A 19,589-nucleotide genomic window follows, 5' to 3' on the forward strand; every position below is an offset into this window, starting at 1 on the left:
TGTTTTACTTATTTATATAATTTGTATTCCCAGAAAACTGTGTTTGAATGCATAAACTACAAGCATGTGAAGCACAAAAATGTATCCATATATAATCATTTATTGTATTAGATACTTACCAATGAAATAAAGTGGGTCTGTTTATGAGCAATAAAGTACTCGATGTTTTCCCTAAACATTCGAGTTAGAGATCGTAGGATTAGAGGTGCACAACTCTGCACTAAGCCAAAGTGGCGGTGATTTATTGAGTCTTTTTTTGGTCGTCTTGCCTTTCGGTTAATATTGTAATGGGCGGAGTTTAGCAGAGTGGCCTCGCCCTTGAGCCGGCATCTGCCTGATAAATACCGGCGCTCCTCAAACAGACTGCCAAAGCAGACTTGTGCTCATGATCTGTAAGTTCGAATTGCAGAACAGAGTCAAGATCGGCAGTATGTCTTCTGAAAGCCCAGTTCTACGACGGGTGAGCCCCTCCATCCACGGCAATAGGTTCGACACAGCGCACCGCAAGAAAGCCTTGCCGCACATCTTCGAGAACGTCAGCCAGGACGCCGTGCAGCGGCTCTTCCAGAGAGCCGGGGACCATCGAGAGGCGGAGAGGGCACACATAGTGATGCGTATCGACCAAGACCCTGAGGAAATGGCCAAGGCGCTGATTGCTCTGAAACAGAAAAAGAAAGACAAGTTTCTGCAGATTCTCGGTCTCGCCAGGTTTCTGCTAAAGTTGTAATAAGCCAGCAACGTGGCAACCGTGGCAAAGCCTAGAGATTTGTAGCATAACTGGCTGCGAGAACCAGCAATCAGCAAGTTATCACTCGCAAATAATGGGAACTGAAGTAAGCTGTGTGGGCTCCATCGCCTCTTGAAGCTGAAAATGACTTTGCAGGTGGTGCGAACAAAAAAAGAGAGAAAACAAAACTGAAACTGTAAATTGAAGTTTGCGGTCCGAGCTCAAAGCTGTGAGCATCTTCAGCAAAAGCGAAGAGGTGGCCGCTGTCATCTGAAACCTGTCAAAAAAGGAACTGTCAGATGGAGTGAACTGGACTTGATACTATAAGACCACGTAAGCCAAATTCGACACGTGGAATGTCACTACAGAACTGCAGAGACTCGTGAGTGCAGTCAGCACAATACGGCAACGGGCCGCCGGCGCTAACAAAGCTCTACTGCTGACAGCATCGGCCGGCGAATGACTGAATACTTCTAATCGGAACACTAGCCACCGATTAACACTATCATCGATGCTACCTGATGAAGAGGGAGCGAGGAAAGGACCTGCTCTGGAGTTAAAGACAAAAGCCGAACTTTCACATATGAGATTTGTTTCTCTCAAATTGAAATCCAGACTGTACTTAGAGTTAATTTACAATTTATTTATTATGTATGCATTTGTTTAAGAAATGTGTTGAACTCTACACCCCACGGGTGTGTGCGATTCATATTGTTGCTACTGCCTAACAGTGGAAAGATTCCGATCTGTGAAATGCGAACTTGTTGAGATGGCGCTTTCTGTCGTACCTGTCTGAATGAACAATAGCGTCAGAAGCGCGAAGGTGTTCAAAATTTGTTAAGCAGCTTGATCGAGAGTGCATTTGTCGCATAGTGCGACCATTTCTGTTTGGCAATGGTACCTCTGAATAAAGCAGAATATTATGTTTTGAACTTGGTGTGCTATTTTTATTCATTTCAGTTAAAGTAAGGCAGCCAGATCAAATGTGTCCTCTTGCTATTCCAAAGTAGAAAATTATTCATAGTACCGTTTTTATTATTCCATTTTTACAAATTTTAATGAACACTCTCCTTTATAATGTAAAAAAGACATCTAATATTATCCCATGTTATTTTTTAATTAACATACTAATTTTTCATATGTGTCCCCTTGCATATTAAAATATATCATTCATTAATTTAAGCAGCACTTGAGGTTACAATGACTTTTTCTAATTGCAACATACAAATTATGCTGATGAATAAATCAATATATTCTGAAAAGGCAACAGCATGAAACACGTGTGTGCAATTAAAACAATTTTTGCAATAGCTTTCTATTTATTAAAACATTAAGGCTGGACTTACATTTGTGTCCCACTCTGTTCAGTTTATCAGCATTAAAATATGTTTGGCCTGTAAATGGTCAAGTATGGGGTTTAATTTTCTTGATCATGCTTTATAATAATGGTCAAAGGCTGTGGTCTTCAGGTCCTGGATGGCCTTGCTTGTCCACTGCTGAGTTGTAACAAGCTTTATATTGCTGCCTGCAACAGAACAATCTCACTATGGTGGCATGGCATCCCAAAGAAACAGCAGCTGGCATGAGAAGTCTATGCTTACCCTGTCAAGGTTATGAATGCTGTATACACACTGTGAGCGGCATTTATTAAAACTGATCCAAAGGGCTGTTTTGCAGTAATTTAATTTAATGTAAGGTACCTGAACTGTGCTCATTCATTTTCAAGTTTTGACACAAAGTGTTTCTTCTGTATGCTGGGGGTCTACTAGATAACCACTCGGTGATTACAGCCATAAAGAGGATAATCCTAATTATTACACACATAAACCAATGCATCTTATTTCTTTTTGTATTTAAAGTACACAGTATTTTTTTTTTCCATTTTACTATTGAATTATTTTAAGAATTTGGCATCAACAGGCACAGTTCATCAGATTGTGCTTACATGAGATACAAGTATGCAGGCATTTTTAATATTTTATTATACTAATAACATTATTATTATTATTAGTTAAGGTGACACAGTGGTAATGATGCTGCTGTGCAACAAGGAGACCAGGATTCAAGTCCAAGGTGCTGCCTGCATGGATTTTACCTGTTCTCCCCATGTCCACGTGGGCTTCCTCCCACTATTCAAAGTTATGCTGTTTAGTGGCCTGGTGATGCTAAATCAGCCCCTGACAAGTGTTAGTGTTTTCACTCTATAATGGACTGGCTCCCTTCCCAGGGATTATTCCTGCCATGTGCTGAATGCTTGCTGGGAACCCTGCAGCCCTGCTCAGGATAAGCAAGTTTGGAAGATGGATGTGTAGATTATTTTTGTAGACATAGGAACATTGGTGGTAATGTAGGGAATGATCTTCTGTTAAGAAATGTGAAACACGCTGCACAAGTTTCTTTTGCATTTTTAGTATCCTCTTAAAAATGTTCTTTGGCATGAAGCATCAGTTTGGTATGGATTTTCCATCCATCCATTATCCAACCTGCTATATCCTAACTACAGGGTCACGGGGGTCTGCTGGAGCCAATCCCAGCCAACACAGGGTGCAAAGCAGGAAACAAACCCCGGGCAGGGCGCCAGCCCACCGCAGGGTATGGATTTTGGTTTGTATAATTTGAAAGTTCACAGATCGATAGATAGATAGATAGATAGATAGATAGATAGATAGATAGATAGATAGATAGATAGATAGATAGATATTGATCCCACAAGGGACACCTGCAATCAAGAACATAAAAACATAGTGCAGAGCAGTAAAAAAAAGTTCAAAGTATTACCCAGAACTACATAATAATAATAAAAATAATAATAATAATAATAATAATAATAATAATAAAGTACTATAAGGAAATGTAGTTGTTATGCTAATGTGTATGTTATAAGTGATACAGCTGAAGATAAGCCTGATGGGAGGAGGTTTTTTACATTCTGTCATTGCTAGTACAACTCTTGACATGCTGTTGTGGAATGAACTGGTGACTACAGTTACAACTGGACAACATGTCTGTTGCCATCATCATCATTTTTTCTGTCGTCATCACTGAGTGCAGGGTCAGCCCTGCACTGCAGCTGCCATTTCTGATCATTTTATTTAGGGGTTCGTTATCCTTTGAGCTGGTGTTGCTCCCTCAGCAGATCACAGTGCAGAACAGTACAGTGAGCACAATGGCCTGGCAGAACATCCAAAACAGCTTGGCACCCACATTAACTCTTTCAGGACTGATGTTGACTTTTGTCAAAATTCAGGGGTAGAGGACAGTAATCAGATTTAAACTGTGACAAAACTCTCCCTTATGTTTAAGTTTGACTCTCTTTACTAGAAAGAAAGTTAAGTAGCTTTGTTGATTTAACCTTGATTCCCTGCATGTGTAACAAAGAGCAAACAACCTCTAAAATGGCATCGACATCTGGAGAGAGACTAAATACTTCATGAACATTTTATTCATTATCGCTGAATCAGACTCTGACTTGTCCGACTTGGAAATTGATAAAAATGATAAGGAGATCATCGAAAACTAAAATGAGGTACCAGCATCAGCTGATTAGTCCCCATTTGATCGTGGTATTGAACATGTTTGTGTAGCTGATTCACCTACAGCAGCATTCGCCTGGGAGGACCACCACTTATGATGACAAGAGGTACAAACCATATTGTGTCACACTGCAACTGCCACCGCCGCCCACCGGCTGTGCGAAAACAGCCAGGCACTGGCCCACGGTGCATTCATGCTGGCAATCAAGGTACCACTGCACAGCCACTGCCGCCAGAGTTCCGAACATGTGCCAACAGCAGCCACAGCATGTAGCAACGGACATTTTATGTTGACTTATGTGTGAAACCATTGCCTTGTGTACTTTTCAGAAAACTGAGTTTTTTGGAAAAAATATTCAGCCCTCAACGAGTTAAAGGACCTTCATAAATAAAACCTCACTGCTGACTTTTTTTTTTTTTTGCAGTAGATATGGTCCACCTTAACCAGCCTACTGTTCTGATTGGCATCTTAGATACTTAATATAAAGGACTGAACCATCTCCAGCCCCCATTATGGTGACTGACTTCAGAAACTCTCTGCCACTTTTTCCTCACATCTCAGGTGTCAAATTCTGGTCTGTGTCATTGCCGATTTTGCACGTTCATCCGATGTGTTTTCCTGTTTTTCAGGTCAGCCCAACCACAAAATAGCCTGGTGTGTATGTTTGTCTGAGTGGGCTATGAATGCTGTGTGTGTGGCTGTGCTGTTCAGCCAATTCAGGGTTTGTTTTTTACTTTCCATCCATTGTTCCCATTACAAGCTTTGACCCCATAGTACCCTGTGTTGGGATAACTAGCTTAGAAAATGAATGAGTGAATGACTACAGGGCAGGTGAGTCCATTTCTTTCTTTATCTTTGGAGTAAAGAAGCTTTTCTCTAAGATGTGCGAAAAAGCTCAGAGACCCTCTTTTATACAAAACTGCAAACTTTCAGCTTTCAAATCTTGTGAAGTATTTCACAAATCTGGTCCTATCTGTTCATGGATATTTACTATATGGAGCCTGTTACAGCTCTGAATAAAGCTTCTTTCTAGAATCTTCATGTGGGTAGGTCTATGTGGAACCAAAAATGGGTCCCCCATGGTATTGCTCTGAAGAACCACTCTGGCACCTTTATTTTTAAGAGTGTCCCTTGAGTTCATTTAAATAATAAATTTTTATGCACATATTTTGACCTCCTTGACTTTGTTCAAAGTTTGGGGACACTCCAAGAACTCTCCTTATGGTTTACAATTAATTTTTTTTTCTTTTTTATCACCACATGAGCCACTGAACTGCTTAGGTTTAATGCTAAATTATTGCAATCTTAAAAGACTCAAATCTCTGCCTTACGTAGTTCTCATATATGTAACACCACATTAAATAGTTATATAAAAAAAAACATGGGATTTATATCCACAGTTGTAAATGGAAGCAGATTTCCCAACAAAAATTCTAAAAACAAGAAGTGTTTTTGTGAAGTCTGAAGTTTTTATATAACCAATGAACTGAGAGGACATATTGACTTTACAGTATTATATTCTCAAAGGAGGGAAATACAATTTTGCTAATAGATTCACTGTTTAATCCATTCAGCTCAGTCCATGAAGGGTTCATGCCTTTTTCCTGATGATGGTGGAATAGGCTGCAGGCCCACACAGCCCTGAACTCAATTAAGAGGGCTGAAAATGGATGAATAGGATATAATGTAGTATTAAAAGACATAATCAATTCTTAGAAAGTGAGTTAAGGAGTAGTAGTATTGTCACATGTACAGAGCACAGAGGAATTCATACTTGTATGCTTAACCAGCAAGTAACACATTGTCATGATAAACAAAAATGAATTAAATATACAAATCATCTTACCTGATGTGTCCCTTACCCCTGCGTCTGTGCCTCCATTCCCATAAACCTTATGGAAAGAACCTGAGAAAAATTCCAGTCTAGCCAGCATATAAGTACTTGTTTAAGAACATTTTCCTAGAAACATTTTAAAATATTAAACAGATGCCTTTATTTTAAAAAGTTTAAAATAGATCCATTCATCCATCCATTTTCCAACCCGCTGAATCCGAACACAGGGTCACGGGGGTCTGCTGGAGCCAATCCCAGCCAACACAGGGCACAAGGCAGGGATATTATACAAAAATGTTTTCTGTATTTACTTCAAAATGGATGTGCACATGATGTTTGATGACTTATAGAGCAATTTTATTAGTAAGCAGCTTTTAAAATTATTTATACAATAATTCAGTTTATAGTACAAAAAGACCCAACATGTACCCAACATATTCATGCTATAAATGGACCATACAAATTAACCGAGTAGGAGATGGACCATGGCAAGAGAGGTGATCAAGAACCCAGTGGCCACTATGACTGAGCTCCAGAGAATCTGTGTGGGAATTGGAGAAACTGCCTCAAGGACAACCATCAGCACTCTACTGATCTGGGCTTTACGACCGACAGAAGTCTCTCTTCAGTAAAAAATACACAGAAGCCCGCTTGGAGTTTGCATAAAAGCACCCAGAGGACTCTCATACTTTCAGAAAAAAAATCTCTGGTCTAATGAAACCAAGATTAGCGTTATGTTCATTACCTGTGCCACACCACTCTAGCAGTGAAGTAGGGTGGTGGCAGCATCGTGCCATTGAGTTGTTTTTCAGCATCAGGGACTGAGAGACTAAACAGAGTTAAAGGAAAGCTGAAGATAGCCAAGCACAGAGACATCTTTAATAAAAACCTGCTCTAGAGCGTTCTGGACCTCAGACTAGGCTGAAGGTTCACCTTCCACTACTTCAGACTAGGCTGAAAGTTCACCTTTGTAACAGGACAATGACCTAAAGCACAAAGCTAAGGTAACACAGGAGTGGCACAGGGACGACTCTAGCAATGTCCTTGAGTTGTCCAGCTAGAACCTGAACTTTAACCCAACTGAACATCTCTAGAGAGATCTGAAAATTGCTGTCCACCAATGGTTTCCATCCAACCTGACAGAGCCTGATAAAATCTGTAGGGAAGAATAGAAGAAAATTCCCAAATCAGGTGTGTGAAGTTTGTGGCGTTATACCCAGGAAAACCTGCAGGTTGTCAGAGTACCGAGCAAAGTGTCTGAATACTTGTGTCAGTGTGATATCAAAGTTTATTTTTTAATAAATCTGCAAACATTTCTAAAATTCTTTTTTTTTTCAATCGTGGATTTTGAGTGTTGCTTGATGACGGAAAAAATAAATTTAATTGATTTTAGCAAAGACTGCAACAGCAAAATGTGAAAAAAGTCAAGGGGCCTGAATTCGTTCTGAATCCACTGTAGAGTGAGTACTAAAGTTAGCGGAACCACATGTCAAAAGATTAAGTATCACAGATCAAAGAAATTTATACAATATACAGTATATGAGAATGATGAGGGTGGCCTACAATACTGATATTAATGTTGGATCAGAAGCCATGACACAGACAGGCATATTAGGAGAGATGCTCGAAAAAAGCAAAGAGAAGCTAAAGTTAAACATAAATGACTTTCAGAAGACGTCAGAAAAGACTTGAAGAGAATGGTCTTTGGTGTGTTGGAGCAGCTGACATCACTGAATACACCATGGGACCACTGGAAATACGAGCATACAGTAATCAGACCTTTGACTGGAAGGAAACCCTTCAGCCACTGTGAACATTCAGAGCCAAGTTAGCCCACTCCATACTGTGTTACATGCCAGATCTACATTTGACAATCTTTATGAGACTTTGCAATTGTATTGTGAACTACCTTAGTGAAATCAAAGTCTAGCACATAACATGGATGAGCTATTGCTCACACAGGATGGTGAGTTAGTAATGAGCTGTTTACGGCACACTAGATTGACAATGTGGAGAAGTCAAGAGGCCTGATAGCCAGGACTGATTCTGTGAAATGGTCATGAGGGTCTGTATACGCAGCATTGTGAAATGAACAAAAAGGACATTGACAGATAAAGGGAATGCTGATGCTGCCAGATGTTCACAGTGCCAACAGACTGGCATTCTAAAGTACTTATTAAGTTGGGAAATTTTAAGTGATACAGATGCTTAACAATGCAGCCTATTCAAGGGATCAGAAGTGTGGGGCAATGAACTGACATTTGTATTTGAAGAGTGTGGGAGCTGTATGGGCATAAACACTGTCATGCCACGTCAGAAGGTCTAGGAACAGTTGGTCTTTGCATTTTTAATGTGAGCGCATGGTCAAGTACCCAAGTGAAGACTTTTTTTTCTAAAGCAGTAGTGCCATTGCCTCATGGATCCAGCATACAGAGTTCAAATCCCACATTCAGTCATTCTCCATTAAGAATTTGTACATTCTCCATTTGCTTGTGTGGGTTTTGCCTTCTACACCCCTAAATATGTGTCGATTGGCTTAATTGTCGATTCCAACTTGGCCCTGTGTGAGTGGGAGCTGTGATGGACTGACATGCTATCCATGGTTGGTTCTGTCTTTGTGTTACATACCATGTTAAGTAAGAAATCTGCTGCAGTATTATCAACACTAAAAGTAAACACAGTAGAGTATTAAGAAAAGAAAGAAAATGAGAGTATCCAACAAAAACACAATACTTTTGAGCTACAAAGCTCCTAACATTGAGCCCTCAGGCATCTCATTATGTTTGGAGTTATACACATGCAAATTAGTCTTCCATAGATGTTAAACTTTTGAAGCTTGATTTTAACAAGGAACTAAATTAAAAACAAAAGATGCCAAGCATTCAAAACTTTACTTGGCCAATGCGTTTCATTTCATATTTCACTTCCTTCTTCAGGGCCAGACAATCAAACATCCATTAAAAATAATAAATAACTTTACAGCCATTGACCAATTTTTTTCTACAAATATACACATCATACTGAATGATCATCTTGGGGACTCAGCATCTCAAAGCAATAATTCACCTTAAATATGCATAATGCATGTTCAGTCCTGGACTGCCTAAACAAATTGTGTTGTGGTTACTTTTTATTCCCTGGTTCATTAAGCTTTCAAATCATCCTATCGTATTTACTTTAAATTAATTAATAACCTTAAAGCATTTCAATGATAACAGATATCCTGTAGCAACCTCATAAGATTATATTACTAGCAGTGCTACCTGTCTAAGATGAGTTGAAATCTGAGTAATCAACATAGACCTCAGTGTTAAAATTTGCAGTGCACCATCTATTGGAATTTATTCTGTAATGCACATAATAATAAAATGCATTACAGCAAATGTACAGTATGTGATGCACCATCTCTTGCAATGAATAGGGCAATGCACAGATCTCTATTATACTCAGTAATGGACTGGTGCTCAGGTCAGTAGGTTATCCATGCCTTGTGTCCTGTGTTTGCAAGGTTAGGTTCCAGCCCCCATGACTCTGCTCTGAATTAAGCTGGTTAGAAAATAACATGACATGACATGTCTCTGTTATATTACATTTGGTATGGGACTGGTACGTGCTAATGTTTATGGTGCGCCATCTGTCAGATTGACAAATGCAAGGCATTTTATTACAACAAATGTTTGTGGTATGCCATCTGTTTGATACACAGACACTTTTTCTTTTATTAAGGTGGATATATTATATTATATTATATTATATTATATTATATTATATTATATTATATTATATTATATTATAGGGCAGCATGGTGGCACAGTGGGTAGCGCTGCTGCCTCGCAGTTAGGAGACCCGAGTTTGCTTCCCGGGTCCTCCCTGCATTGAGTTTGCATGTTCTCCCCGTGTCTGCGTGGGTTTCCTCCAGGTACTCTGGTTTCCTCCCACAGTCCAAAGACATGCAGGTTAGGTGCATTGGTGATTCTAAATTGTCCCTAGTGTGTGTGTGTGTGTGTGTGTGTGTGTGCCCTGTGGTGGGCTGGCGCCCTGCCCGGGGTTTGTTTCCTGCCTTGCGCCCTGTGTTGGCTGGGATTGGCTCCAGCAGACCCCCGTGACCCTGTAGTTAGGATATAGCGGGTTGGATAATGGATGGATGGATGTATATTATATTATATTATATTATATTATATTATATTATATTATATTATATTATATTATTACAGTGGAATTCTTGTTCACATTTGCTTCCTTAATAACAATTATAAATGTTAAAGGTAATAGTTAACATCATGCCTTGAGCCAAAAAACAGAATACAGAAAATCAGTACAACTTGCTGAAATGTACAAAGGTTTGTGTTTTTTTAAGTGGTATCAAACAGTAGCACACACAAAAAAAGAAATTACTGGGACCCCCAGCATCAACATTTTGGGTTCCAAAGTAGTCTATCTTGTCCGTATGGTCCTAGAGAGCATCTATGCAAACTTTAGTTCAGATTGGCCAAAGGGTGTAGGATTGTACTGTATAAAGAAGAGACAGACAGATATTCTATTTTATAGCTTATATTATATCCTGATACAATTACAGGGGTCCTCGGGTTACAACGTCTCGACATACGACATTTCGAGTTTACAACGCTCACTCCCATAAAAACTTAAAAAAAAGAATAAAGATAAGGTTTTTTTTACATTTAATTTTTTTCTGTTACTACAGTACAGTGTACAGTACAGTATATTTATGTCCTTTTCCTTTTTCTGTGGCTTAGTCATGTTTTTGTGTTCTAGATTATGATTTTGCAAATGTGTTAGGATAGGTAAGTGACTTAGGCTAGGGTGTGTTTCGACTTACACCAAAATTCGGGTTACATCACTGTTGTAGGAATGGAACTGTGTCGTAACCCAAGGATCCCCTGTATAAAATACCAAATAGCTTCAAATTAATAAAGCAGGTAATGGAAACAACCACAAGGGCTGAATAATATTAATATCAATAAAGACATGGTGAAATAGTGAATCGAGATTGTGAGTACCCTAGATGAGCACTTAGTTTGTTGTGCATATTTGAAGAAAAAAACTTTCGACAGGGTGGTAAAGTCATTTATCGTTTTTAATGGATGTATGTGATTGCCAGCTTGGCCCTGAAGAAGGAAGTGAATTCCTAAATGTGTATTTTTTAAAAAATAAGTTTCTTGGCAATATCTAGCCTCAGATGTTTAGTAAAGTTGGAAATGTTGGAAGAATTGTAGATTAAATGTCTAATTATTTTCCTTTTTTTAAAATACTGTACTTTGCTGCATTTGATGTTGACTTGTGTTGCCAGAATGAGCTCCATCTCCCTGACTCTGGATTGGATTAATCAGACTGTGCTACACCAGCTATATTAAAATTATAGAGCTTTGAGTTGAAGTTATAATATATCTACTATTGATTAATATCCACTTATCCATTTTATTACCTGCTTATCAAGGTCAGAACTACAGGGCACCAGTGTCTGGGCCAGTAGCACTGGGCACAAGGCCTGAATAAATCCTGGAGTGCCAGGACTGATGATAATTAAGCTGATTTTTTGGATGTATATCTCCATCTGGTGCTTGCCTCAATAGTTTAGACGTAATTAGCTTTTGTCACTGGTTTTGCTGCTTGGCCAGGTCATCACTGTAGGCAAGACCTTACCCTGAATTAACTTATCTTGTCAAGCAAATGTTGAATATAATAAAAAATCATAATATAATAAACAAAATGACTTCTCTTTCACTATTGTATTTTTGCCTTTATATAACCGTTTGCTTAAGTTGTTACATAAACAAAAAGGAGAACTTTCCACTGGATTAACAATTGAGGTGGAACTGTCAAAGCCCACCCCATAAGCCTCGGCAGCTCTTTCTAACTTTCGAACTGGACTTTAATGCAAGTAAATTTAGAAAGCACCACTTGCCAACACGGAGGACAGCCTGTCTGCACACAAAGTACATTTTGACTTGAACTTGAAGCGCTTCCTTGTCATATTGTCAAGTAACAACAATTGCTATTGTCTTAGAAATCCTTGTCTTGGCTTTTCTTTTTATTTACAACAGTCACTGTCCTTGCAGAAAACAATGGCTTTATATACTACAGGATATGTTGAGCTGTCTGAATTAAGTTTGGACTGTGAAGCTGATGGTGACACCTTTGAGCAGGGGCCATCACAAAAGAGATTTGCCAATCCTTTGTCATCTATGCCAACCATGTCACAGATGCATTCAAAGATATTAGAAGCAGAGGGTCATGGGCCAGCCCTTGTGATTTATAGGTTGACTGCTCATTATTTTGGGAGGCGTCAAGCCATCAGCGCGTAATCATAACTCTTCCTTTCATGGCCTTCAGACCTTGATTGCACAATCTGATGCCTTTGGTATTGTAGACAGGAAAGTGTATATACTCTTATGCAACAAATGTTGTTATGTTTAACAAACAAAAGTGAGCACCAGACAGCAGACTGATTTTGAGAAATAGAAAGAAGGCAGTGTGTTTTGCTGCCACATGCTCAAGTCATAACACCTTAAACATAAGATACATGATATGAAATTGTGCCCATAAGAATTTTTGTCAGTGTTTTGAAATTTGTGAAAATGAAACAGTTTTTGTGAAGACAGAATATTTAGCAAACCAACTGCTGCTGCCTCACAGGATTTCCCAGTATATGTGTGTCCTAACTGGTGATTGCAATTTGGCCCACTGTGAGTGAACGCGGGTGTGACCATGAGTGAGCTGTTCCTAGACTTGGCTCATGCTTGGCTTCCATGTGAAGTTTACAAGGTTGGCTCGGCCTCAATGAACCTTTATTGGATGAAATGGGCTCAGTATCTAAAACATTAAAATGATTACAAGAAAAATGGACCATTTACATAATAAAGCGCATTGATACAATTTACCTCACTCTTGCAAAATAACACCAGAGATGAGTTTTGGAGTTTTTTACAGTATCATTATTTACCACACTACTTCTGCCACAAGATTGTTGCAAACAGCCTGGCTCTGGCAGAACATTAAGACCAACATCAAGGCCAGAATACACCAAACCTGTATTGTGCCAGTCTTGCTCTATGGCTTGGAGACCTGGACCTCCAACATTCAAAGGCTCAAGTCTTTCCACCTGTGATGCCAACTCCAGATACTTATTGGCTTGACTTCTTGGGAACTCCAGAATCATAACTCTGAAATCCATCAAGGATATCATCATCCATCACCAGCTTTCACTCTTCAGCCATGTGGCACACCTAGCCCACGGTGCCACTGCAGTTACTGTCACCCAGAAAGCTAAAAAAAAGCATTCAGTTCCAGATTGGAAAAGACCTCCAGGTCACTCTGTCAGACATGAATACAGCAAACTGGTGATGGGACACCATCCGGCTTACTTCAGCACTGGAACTTTGCCATCACCCGCAGCCATACACAATTGTCACTTTGGACCTTTGTTGTCCAAGTATGACAATGAGTGACAATCTACTGTAATTTCACTTTTAAAGGTCAATCTTAGTTTTGGAATTTCTACATTATGTTCTCTAAATTTTTGAAGACGCTTACTCCCAGAAGCACCATCTGATGAAAACAGTCATCACTGAAGGCCTAGCTATCTCAATGCAGCCTGACCTTTCATCTGTTATAACCACTGCTGAATAAGGTGCCTTCCAAAGTAATCCATTTACAGGGAATTTCATATGAAATCATGATGTGTTGTACTGATGGGATGTCTGTTTTATATGTTCACTTTCACAAGAGGTAGCTTCATGGAAAGTAATTGTGATAACAGGTAACTGTAATGTTCAAGATAATTCAAATGTCATATGACAGTGGTGCCATTAATTAGGAATGAGTGCTGATAAACACTACACCAGCTGAAAAAACTTGGTTATAAAGAATTAAATCAAATGTTTGTCAAATTTAAACCAAGGAGGGGAAAAATGAGGATTTTACACACATTTTGAATCTTATAATCACAATCATAATTATAATCAAAGAGCAGGAGGAACAAAGCAACATGAGCTCTTACTGAGAGGTGCACAGTGAGCCCAGACACAGTTGTAAGGCGAGCACTAAAAGAAGTTTATTGTAAAACTTACAGCATTGTCTGTTCCATGTTGGCAGTCATTGCATAAACATTTAGGAGAAACTGAACCACAGGTTAACAGATTTATATTAAAAACAAATTAATCATCTCCAGAGTCTGTATTTATGAGTCTGTTGTGGGTACAAAAGTATCATACAGGGCTTTCAAAAGTTCTCCTTTGCATTATGCTACAGTTACAGGAGAACTGCTTCAAGTAAAGTTCTCTCCATGTCTGCCTGAGTTTTCTGTCAGGTACTCAAAGTGTGTGTTTATTTATTTGCACTAGCCTGATATGAGTTAGTCTGTGTATGTGCTGTGTGGTGGACTGGCGACCCAAACACCTTGCACCTGGTGCTCCCAAGACAGGCAATGTGAGTGTTAGAAACAGCAAATCAGCTCCAGCATTTTGTGTATGGTGTCATGAGTGTGCACATAGGGGACAGTTTAAGGAGTCTGGTGATAGTAATTCTCCACTGCTCTAGGGGTTGTCACTCTATGATAATGCCTTCTCTTTCTCCCCCTCTTCAGACCAGAAGATTGACAGCTTTTCCACCACTGACATTACTCCCAGTGTCCATCCCCTTGGATTTTCCTCTTCCTGCTGGAAATGGTCTTAACCAGATGAACCGTCATTCTTGGCAGTTGTATCCAGACTCCCGTCTAAAAAAAAGACTTGCTTACTGATGCTCCAAGACTTCTCACTGTCTTTGTTTTGTTGTTACAATGGAAGGCTACATAGTTTTGAAAATTTAGCTTTCAAAATGTTCAACCAAAAACTGTACCATCCATCTCCTCATGGAAAGGACTGATAAGCTACAAGAACATTTCACCCCTTGCGTTAAGCAGACCCATGCCAGGGTATGTCTGTATAAATTGAACAGGTCACAAGACTGAACCAAAAGTCATTTAGAAAAATGACTAGTTCACTGTGCAAGTGGGTTTGTAGCAACCTTATAAGCCATCAATTGTATTGCAGACAACTCCATAATACCATCCATCCATCCATTTTCCAACCCACTGAATCCGAACACAGGGTCACGGGGGTCTGCTGGAGCCAATCCCAGCCAACACAGGGCACAAGGCAGGGAACCAATCCCGGGCAGGGTGCCAACCCACCGCAGGACACATACAAACACCAAGCACACACTAGGGCCAATTTAGAATCGCCAATCCACCTAACCTGCATGTCTTTGGACTGTGGGAGGAAACCGGAGCGCCCGGAGGAAACCCACGCAGACACGGGGAGAACATGCAAACTCCACGCAGGGAGGACCCGGGAAGCGAACCCAGGTCCCCAGGTCTCCCAACTGCGAGGCAGCAGCGCTACCCACTGCGCCACCGTGCCGCCTCCCTAATACCCATTAACGGAAATTGTAACTGATTTAACTGGGGAATTCTATATTGTAACATCTGAAATTCTCATTAATGGACCAATGCTGTGTGTCAAGTGTGTAATTCAAAGCAGGCCTGGGACAAGAACTCTTTCTCTTTCTGTTGGTGCTGGACAAACCAGGGCTGGCGATATTGCAATGGCCTTCCTAGAGCTGAATATTCTTGAAAGTCAAAGTCGGAATCAATAAACCTACCTATTCAGAATCCATTGGTGTCACATCTTTAATCAGGCTTTACTGACATTCTTCTTTCACAGAAATTGTTATGGTTGCAAGTCATCTCCTGCATGTCACAAGCTCCATCTTTATGATCTAGAATTGAATAAAGAGATACAGTAAAATAATGTATTGTCAAAAGGCGTGTTATGATTTTCTGCAACAAGATCTCTGTTTTTTGTTGCGTTTAGGGAAACAGAAATCCTCCATTAGAATATTAGAACAATTTAAATAAGGATAGGCCATTCGGTCCAGTTCTACTAACCTAATTTCTCCATATTTACATCAATTTAGGCTATTAAGCTACCTGAACTCTTACTGCCATTCAAAGGTTCAGTGCATGTGTTGATCAGGCAAAGCTGCACTGCATCTGGGTTTTCACAGAGAATTATGTGAAATAAAAATTTTTGATCCACATTGGTGTCTTCTTTCCCTGCAAAGGACTGGCACCCTGTCCAGGGCTTGCCTGATGCCTGCTGGGATAGGCCCTAGCGGCCCCCATGACCCTGCTCTGAATAAGTGGGTTAGGAAGATAGATGGATGGGTTCTTATTCAGGCCAGATTCACGTTTTATCCACTTTACTCCAGGGCTCAATTTTTAAATCACTGTTTCTCTGGATTTACAGGACCAGAAGTGATTCTGGAATAAGAATACATGCCTGGACACAACTTGCAAAAATGTGTGTAGTGAATAGCGTGGGAATCTTCCATTGAAAAGGGTCTACTCAGTAGACAAATATTATTTTACTATTAGACAAATGCATAAAACTGTGGAAAGATTCCGGCATACAGTGAGAAGTAGGACGCTGTGCAGTTTCTTCAGTGGTTCTGCTGGAGTGAAGCCACATTTACTGTTTCAGGTGTACTGATGACTATATCTTCTTCTTCTTCTTCTTCTTCTGGCTGCTCTCATTAGCGGTTGCTACAGTGGATCATCTTTTTCCATATCTTCTTGCCTTCTGCATCTGGCTCTGTTACACCCATCACCTGCATGTCCTCTTTCACCACATCTACAAAACTTTCTTTTAGGCCTTCCTCTTTTCTTCTTGCCTGACAGCTCTATCTTTAACATCCTTCTCCCAATATACCCAGCATCTCTCCTCTGCACATATCCAAACAAACACAATCTCGCCTCTCTGACTTTGTCTCCCAACCGTCCAACTTGACCTGACCCTCTAATGTACTCATTTCTAATCCTATCCATCCTTGTCATACCCAATGAAAATCTTAGCATCTTTAACTCTGCCACCTCCAGCTCTGTCTCCTGCTTTCTGGTCAGTGCCACCGTCTCCAACCTATATAACAAAGCTGGTCTCACTACCATCCTGTAGACCTTCCCTTTCACTCTTGCTGATATCCGTCTGTCACAAATTACTCCTGACACTCCATCCATCCATCCATTTTCCAACCCGCTGAATCCGAACACAGGGTCACGAGGGTCTGCTGGAGCCAATCCCAGCCAACACAGGGCACAAGGCAGGAACCAATCCTGGGCAGGGTGCCAACCCACCGCAGGACACACACAAACACACCCACACACCAAGCACACACTAGGGCCAATTTAGAATCGCCAATCCACCTAACCTGCATGTCTGTGGACTGTGGGAGGAAACCGGAGCACCCGGAGGAAACCACGCAGACACGGGGAGAACATGCAAACTCCACGCAGGGAGGACCCGGGAAGCGAACCCAGATCCCCAGGTGTCCCAACTGCGAGGCAGCAGCGCTACCCACTGTGCCACCGTGCCGCCTCCTGACACTCTTCTTCACCCATTCCACCCTGCCTGCACTCTCTTTTTCACCTCTCTTCCACAATCCCCATTACTCTGTACTGTTGATCCCAAGTATTTAAACTCATCCACCTTTGCCAGCTCTACTCCCTACATCCTCACAATTTCACTGACCTCCCTCTCATTTACACACATGTATTCTGTCTTGTTCCTACTGACCTTCATTCCTCTCCTCTCTAGAGCATATCTCCACCTCTCCAGGGTCTCCTCAAACTGCTCCCTACTATCGCTACAGATCACAACGTCATCAGCAAACATCATAGTCCACGGGGACTCCTGTCTAATCTCGTCTGTCAACCTGTCCATCACCATTGCAAATAAGAAAGGGCTCAGAGCTGATCCTTGATGTAATCCCACCTCCACCTTGAATACATTCATCACTCCTACTGCAGTCCTCACCACTGTCACACTTCCCTTGTACATATCCTGTACTACTCTTACGTACTTCTCTGCCACTCCCAACTTCTTCATACAATACCACAGCTCCTCTCGAGGCACCCTGTCATTTGCTTTCTCCAGGTCCACAAAGATGCAATGCAACTCTTTCTGGCCTTTTCTATACTCCATCAACACCCTCAAAGCAAAAATTGCATCTGTGGTGCTCTTTCTTCTTCTTATTTCTTATTATTTTTGTACTGACAATTATAAATTGCAGCTTTTCTGGCTCTTATTTAAAAAATGTTTAGTTGGAATACACATTTTACACTTCATGGTTTTGCAGACATAGCTGCAAATTCTTTCAACCTCACATGGACTGCAGCAGTTTTGTTGTCACTTAGAGTGACAGACACCACATACAGCCAGTGTCAGTTCATTTTTACCACTAGCGCAGAGCATACTGTAATTTGGTTTTTCCTTAAGTCACATTTATTTTTAACACATGTAAAGTGTTCTCCGCACACAACGCACATTTATATGTTTAATTGAGGTCTTTTTAGGAGACTTTTCAGCCATAGAAGGTTTATGCATCATAACCACAGTTTTGCTATCTGTCGGACCAGGTTAATAAGCACACCGTCACTCTTTACTGTTTATTCCCCGCCCCTACTCTGAGCTCCGCCTCAGCAGGCATTACTTTGGTTTAGAGATTTCAAGCTGAGTGATCTGACTAATTGCTTACTCACACATTTAAGCAAAATTCACTCGGTTGTCTCCAGATATATGTTTTATGTGCCTGGCTCTGTAAAGCTACGGTTCCTCCATGATACAGATACTTAATCTACAGTATTGTACATGTAAACTGTGAAATGCATCCAGAGTTAGTTGAGCTAAAGGACAGCATCTTTTGTTTATGAGACAATTCCTTCTTATATTGCAATGGGCTCACTTTACTTGAGTTCTTGTCCACCAGTGACATTACACTAGAGGAAACGTGGTGTGAAAATGTACAGATGGGTTGTCCCAGATAAATGTAAATGAAAAGGAGCACACATAAAATGCATTTGTTATCGTTGAAGTACAATGATGCATTTTCTGTATGAATACAATAAAAATCTGTAGCTTTTTAAGTAATATTGCACATCTGCCAGAAATCATGATCATTCATGGCTGTGTTAAGATTATTTTAAAGTGCTATCTGGTGGCATCATCTTTAAAACTTTAGAAAAGATTAAGTTAACTTGATATAAAAAAAAATGATTGCCTATATGAGTAGGTGCAGAATTCCCTTTAGAAGGGAAGTTCTTCATTTCTAGGGTTAATGTGGGAAACTCGGGCCAAATCTCTATTTTCAATGCCACAATTTTTTTTCCTAAAAACAAAATGTGACAGACCCTCTCATCACACTTATACCAGATGTCAACATTACTCTTTTTACAAGAGTCTGGCAGCAGTGGTGTGACATTTTTACTGCACAGCTCATAAAATAAGTTAACATAAACAGTCAGTGTGACTACAGAGCTGGACTTTAATTCCATGGTGGCCTTTCATTTACTGTTAGTGCACTGTGTGAACCTGAGCAAGTCACTTAAACTGCTAATGCTTAAAAATGAATACAAACAGTTGTACTTTTTTCCTGTACAGC

The 19,589-nt window shown here is 40.3% G+C and overlaps 1 protein-coding gene across 1 annotated transcript; it reads left to right on the forward strand.

Moving 5' to 3' along the window:
* Nucleotides 1-350: 350 nt before the first annotated feature.
* Nucleotides 351-1,659, forward strand: tcima (transcriptional and immune response regulator a). Its single transcript, XM_028798923.2, has one exon. It carries the CDS (start codon nucleotides 386-388, stop codon nucleotides 725-727), a length of 342 nt encoding a protein of 113 aa, XP_028654756.1. The 5' UTR covers nucleotides 351-385; the 3' UTR covers nucleotides 728-1,659.
* Nucleotides 1,660-19,589: the final 17,930 nt, after the last annotated feature.

This window comes from Erpetoichthys calabaricus, chromosome 1, assembly GCF_900747795.2.
Source record: "Erpetoichthys calabaricus chromosome 1, fErpCal1.3, whole genome shotgun sequence".
Taxonomy (NCBI): domain Eukaryota; kingdom Metazoa; phylum Chordata; class Cladistia; order Polypteriformes; family Polypteridae; genus Erpetoichthys; species Erpetoichthys calabaricus.